General features: G+C 37.2%; 2 protein-coding genes across 5 annotated transcripts in view; both read right to left on the reverse strand.

The window, feature by feature from the left end:
* Positions 1 to 5,649, reverse strand: part of rnf111 (ring finger protein 111) — an 85,045-nt gene that overhangs the window by 70,912 nt on the left and 8,484 nt on the right. The gene's annotated exons all lie outside the window — the stretch shown is intronic.
* The window catches only part of LOC107700358 (galactocerebrosidase-like), a 7,593-nt gene continuing 3,960 nt past the window's right edge, over positions 2,017 to 5,649 (reverse strand). Inside the window, exons 2-5 of the mRNA XM_016501985.1 lie at positions 2,613 to 2,726; positions 2,366 to 2,505; positions 2,231 to 2,269; positions 2,017 to 2,148 (exon numbers count right to left, since the gene is read on the reverse strand). Of these exons, the coding sequence (XP_016357471.1) occupies positions 2,017 to 2,148; positions 2,231 to 2,269; positions 2,366 to 2,505; positions 2,613 to 2,726 (425 nt within the window). The remainder of the gene's footprint in view (positions 2,149 to 2,230; positions 2,270 to 2,365; positions 2,506 to 2,612; positions 2,727 to 5,649) is intronic.

Consider the following 5,649-nt stretch of genomic DNA (forward strand, 5'->3'; position numbering starts at 1 on the left):
TAGCCAAAACAACCGCATAGCCGCTCTTTAGTGTAGATGCATGTTGATTTTATCAGACGATGCCACGGTTATAAATGAGAGTGACTCCTGGTTAACATGTATTAAAGGGGTCGTGTTTAGTCACTATTTAGTGTGGTATTTTTTGACAATATTCACTCATCATGACAGTAAAATAGGGCATTCTAAGTCAATATACTGCAGTATTTCCTCTCTCAATCAGTAGAAAATATGGTTAACACCCGGTCATGCATGAAAAAAAAATACTGTCATGTACCGTGAAACCAGTATAATTTTTAAAAATACCCTGATATACATTTTTGGTCATACCACCCAGCACTAAATATAATTACAGTATTAATTTATACTAAATGTATTTAGACAACAGTTTTTCATACAAATACCTAGAAACCATACAGTTACATTTTTACCATGGTATTGAGGTGCTATATGCGTGGTTTTAAAGGGTTAGTTCACCCAAAAATGAAAATTCTATCATTAATTACTCACTAGGCATGGGCTGATTACCGGTTTCAAGGTATACCACGATTTGAACATTTCACGGTTTCAAAACCACTAATATATTCTGTTATACCGTTCCTGCAGTTTGGGCTGTTTTCATGTCTCCTCAAAGACTGAAAGTGTAGGAATCCCTCAGGTTGAGTGCAGTGTAGAGGGTAACACGACCCTCCTCCTCCTGTTGGTGCGAGTGAGCGGCCAGTCACGTGTGTGTAGGATGGTCGAACTTAAGAAGCTGCCCCTGGAACTTACGCGATTGGCAACCGGCCGTTTTTTGTCTTATTGCAACTCGTCTCTATTCTGGACTTGCACAAACTGCGTTGCAATGTAATCGTTTTCCAAAATGTAATTTACGTGAAAATATGAAGTCTGTAAACGCCTGTTAACACAGGCCAGAAACGCTGAAGACGGACGCACAGAGAAAAATACTGTAGCAGGCAGATCACTCACTGTTCATGATGCACAAACTATTGGAAGAAAATCCTCAATATTGATTTGGGGGTTTATATGAATGTTTCTGGGGGTTTTGGTGAGACTGACTGTCTTCAGAAAAGTTTACGTGGTATTTTCTTTTCATCTCCTCTCTGTATAGTTCATATTAAAGCAGTGTTTTAGCACAGCTACTGCTTTGTTTACAGCGGTAACCAAGGAAACACCGTATCTGGTGTTCCAGAAGCGCCTCCTGCTGTCAGAGAGTGAATCTGCGTCTCATTCAGCTCATCTGCTGTTTGTTTCTTTCGGGCATGTAGTATAATTTCACAAAGGTAGTCAGAACATTCTGTTTTTGCTTCAAATTGGGTTATTAGGAATCCCTCAGGTTGAGTGCAGTGTAGAGGGTAACACGACCCTCCTCCTCCTGTTGGTGCGAGTGAGCGGCCAGTCACGTGTGTGTAGGTTGGCCAAACTTATGCGATCGGCAACCGGACGTTTTTTGTTTTATTGCAACTTGTCTCTGTTCTGGACTTGCACAAACTGCGTTGCAATGCAATCGTTTTCCAAAATGTAATTTATGTGAAAATATGAAGTCTGTAAACACCCGTTAGCACAGGCCAGAGACGCTGAAGACGGACGCACAGAGAAAAATACTGTAGCCGCTGCGTTTCCGCGTGTGTCACTTCTGAGCGGCGCATGCGCAAATCCGACCTCCATACGTCATCCGCCCGGAACTGCTTACCTTTACAACAGTGAACAGAAGGCCTTTGTTCACCCCCCGGAGCGTGTGTGAGACACTTTTTTTATGAATGGGTGCTTTTTATTTAACTTGTTTTGGACTGAAGCATGCAACACTCGCTGAGTGCCTTGAAACAGCTTGAAAGATCAAAGACAATTTTTTATATAACTCCGACTGGATTCGTCGGAAAGAAGAAAGTCATATACACCTAGGATGACTTGAGGGTGAGAAATTTGTGGGCTAATTTTCATTTTTGGGTGAACTAACCCTTTAATAGCTCAGCTAGTTGGTCAATTATATGGGTTTTAAGGGCAAAGAAAGCAAACTGCTTACCCTATCACCTCAACAGCATCATTCAGATATGGATCCTCCAGCATGGCAGCTGCAATGGACCAGTCTCCGTCTGCAGCAATGATGCCGACATTTGTATAACCAACTCTGTCCAAAGTATCTCTCAGCACCTGGGTAAATGACAGATAGACACATCTTATTGCCAATTCAGTTAGGCTGTTACAGAATTTACTCTAATTTTTTTTTTTTTACCTTGATGTATACTGGATCATATTTTTTTTCATTCCATATCTGAAAAAAAGATCAAAAAGAGAAGTTCAAATAAAGTTTCCCTCTAAAATATCATATCATCATAATGATTTGCACTATTAGCTATTGCATACATACCCCAATATAATCAATTTCAAGGTTATGATGCTGCTTTGCTCCGTAGATCCATGTAACAACATAGTCAGCAGTAACATTTGGAAAGAAGTAAGGCCATTGGGTTCCTTCTCCAACCCATCCCGGAAATGCCCAGGGAAGACCTTCAAAATCAAAGCTTTGAATCAAGTCAAATATCTGTCATCGTCTCTATATTATTTCTGTCTTTCAGTATATAAATGGCCAATGGAGTGTGGAACAAACCAATTACCAATCAGCTTGATGTTTGGATTTCTCTTCTTGGCTTCTTTCATAAGCCACCACTCATATCCACGGAAAAAATTGCCTTCATCCTTACTGTGCATGTGAGAGGGTTCTGTGCCATCTATCAAACAGACAAGTAAATAACCTTTAGTAACAAAAGTAATAAATTTTGTTTCTGGGAAATGTAAATTGCTGAGACTGGTCACTTTACAACAGTTTGTTTCAGTCTAAAATGTTTTTAATCTTAATAATTAAAAAAGTGAAAAAGCATAATAGGACCCCTTTAAGGAAATTAAACTTACCTTCATGAAACGTGTCTACACAGGCGATAATGCCAAAAAGAAAGAGAAACATCGGAAAACAGGCATATTTTATTCAAGACATTATTATATGACATCAACATGCATTTATCATCCTTACAATCACCGCCAGAATGTCCAACTTCACCATGATGAACTTAAAATTGGGTTCTGTTACTTTTCCTCAACAGTTCTCCTCACAAAATGAAATTAATTTCAAACACAAATTTGATAAGAACGGAGTGGAAATTATTAGCAACACCAAAATAACAGCAAAGCTAATGTTTTCTGTTAGTTTAAGCACAAAATTAACAACTGGGTCATGTGAACAGTGATGCAAAATTTATTTGGTTGATTAGACACACAGAAATGGTGCAGAAACATGTATTCTTAAAGACAGGGTAGGTGATTTGGTTCAGAAACCTTTTTTGTTTTGATGGTTGAAAGTCTCTTCACAACCCGATAGCAATCACTTAAGTTAAGTGAAGTGGTCTAAATGTATTTCTGTATTTAAATCGTCCGTGGAAGGAGTAGGACCTTAAAATGTTCATCCAATCATATTAGCAAGAATAAATGTACAAGCACGTGTGCGATACAGTTTTGCATGTGTATGAGCCTGTTTACAAACCTGTTGTCCAACAAAGATATCATTGACATGCTTTTTCTCCAAGTTAACTTAATAACAAAGTCGAGAGTGTTTGAAATACTTCTTTTTGTGACCAGATGTGGTTTCATATCACAGAATGATAATATTATATACAGTGATAAAGGCTATGTCGATTAGCATTGCATTATAAATATACTTTCCAATACCCAAGATTGCTTAAAGAACAAAGATAAAACAGATTTTGTGCAATCGTATGTTTATTGTCTTCAAGTTTCATCAGTTAAAATTTCTCTATCTCTGTTGTGTGTTTTTATTCAGCAATAATGGATAACTTTGTCCATATTAGGGATTTTATGGAGCGTCGTCAGTAGTAGGCCTATTACTTCTGCTATGGATATGGAGTTTCTGTGCAAGGGCGCCCTCCAGCTTCCAGTATTAATTAAACAGTCATTACATTACGTGTGTACTCAGTAATGCTCACAACACCCTATTTTGGGTAAAAATAGGAAAGATAATACTTTTGTCTAAAGCAGTGGTCGCCAACCGGTCGATCGCGATCGACTGGCAGATCTTTATCACTGTCCCAGTAGATCCCGAAAAAAACAGTAAAATAAGTACAAAAATGCATTACATTTATGGGGTTATATTCATTTATCACTGAAGGGAACTGTCTTGAGAAAAGTTTCGATGGCAATGGCATTTTCTTCTCCGTATAAAGCGCAACTCTGCTTTGTTTACAGCGGTAAACAAGGAAATGCTATAGTGCGGTCGGTTCATAAGCAGTGTTGCCAAGTCCGCGGTGTTACAAAACATTTGTTTTGACAAATATCGGTATCGGAGTCGGCCAATAAGTGTTTGTTAAAATCGGTATCGGGCCCAAAAAATCCTATCGGTGCATCCCTAAATTAAATATAAAGTTATATAAATTAGAAACTGTTGCTGTATCAGAAATGTAAAGAGTAAAAACCAAACAAAGACTTCATAAGAATAAAAACTCTACAAAATGTCTTCCTTCAAAGTAAACAAAGTAAGGATCCCAGTAACTGCAGTCAAAATGTTTTACTGTGACTATGGCAATATTGTAATTCTATCAAGACCACTAACTTTTTTATGACCCACATACAGTGGTGTGAAAAAGTGTTGGCCCCCTTCCTGATTTCTTATTTTTTTGCATGTTTGTCACACTTTAATGTTAATGAAAATTCTGTCATTAATTACTCACTCTCATGTCGTTCCACACCTGTAAGACCTTTGTTCGTCTTCAGAACACAAACAAAAATATTTTTGATGAAATCTGAGGGCTTTCTGTTCCTCCACTGGCAGCAACGCAACTAAAACATTCAAGGTCCAGAAATGTAGGAAAGACATCATTAAAGTAATCCATGTGACTCCTCTGGTTTAACCTCAATTTTATGAAGCAACACGAGTGCTATGTTTGTCAAAAAAAAAAAAATTTATTTACCACTTAATTTACAATAAAATATTATTCAAAGCTTGTTTATGCTACAATGTTAACTCTAGCGTGAACACAACATACATGCGTCATGATGCTCTTATGAGGGTGTGTGGCAGATCAATATTTGTAGAAAATAAAGCGGTAAAATGTGTTTTTTGCACAAACAAAGCACGTGCATTGCTTCATAAAATTGAGGTTAAACCACAGGAGTCACATGGATTACTTTAATGATGTCTTTCTACCATTCTGGACCTTGAATGTTTTAGTTGCGTTGCTGCCAATGGAGGGTCAGAAAGCTCTCGAATTTCATCAAAAAATATCCTCATTTGTGTTCTGAAGATAACTAGAAAATTAATGTTAAAAATTTTGAACTTAAGTTGAAACCGCAAATATTGTAAAGTCAAATGAATTTCAATAAAACAATTCAGCACTAGGCAAGATTTAAATTAGTGAGTTGAAATGACTTGTACTTTCAAGTTGATTTAACTTAAAATTTTAAGGCAGCCACAAAACTTACGTTTTTAAGTTGAAAGGGGTGAAAACTTTACAGTGTAGGATTGAACACAAATAGCCTAGATTAAACATGGAAAACCAAATTGCATTAAACACTGGTGTAATGTAACGAAGTAATAATACTTCGTTACAGTACTTAAGTATTTTTTGGGAGTATCTGTACGTTACT

The sequence above is a fragment of the Sinocyclocheilus anshuiensis genome, unplaced genomic scaffold (assembly GCF_001515605.1).
Source record: "Sinocyclocheilus anshuiensis isolate Anshui unplaced genomic scaffold, SAMN03320099.WGS_v1.1 scaffold154, whole genome shotgun sequence".
Classification (NCBI taxonomy): domain Eukaryota; kingdom Metazoa; phylum Chordata; class Actinopteri; order Cypriniformes; family Cyprinidae; genus Sinocyclocheilus; species Sinocyclocheilus anshuiensis.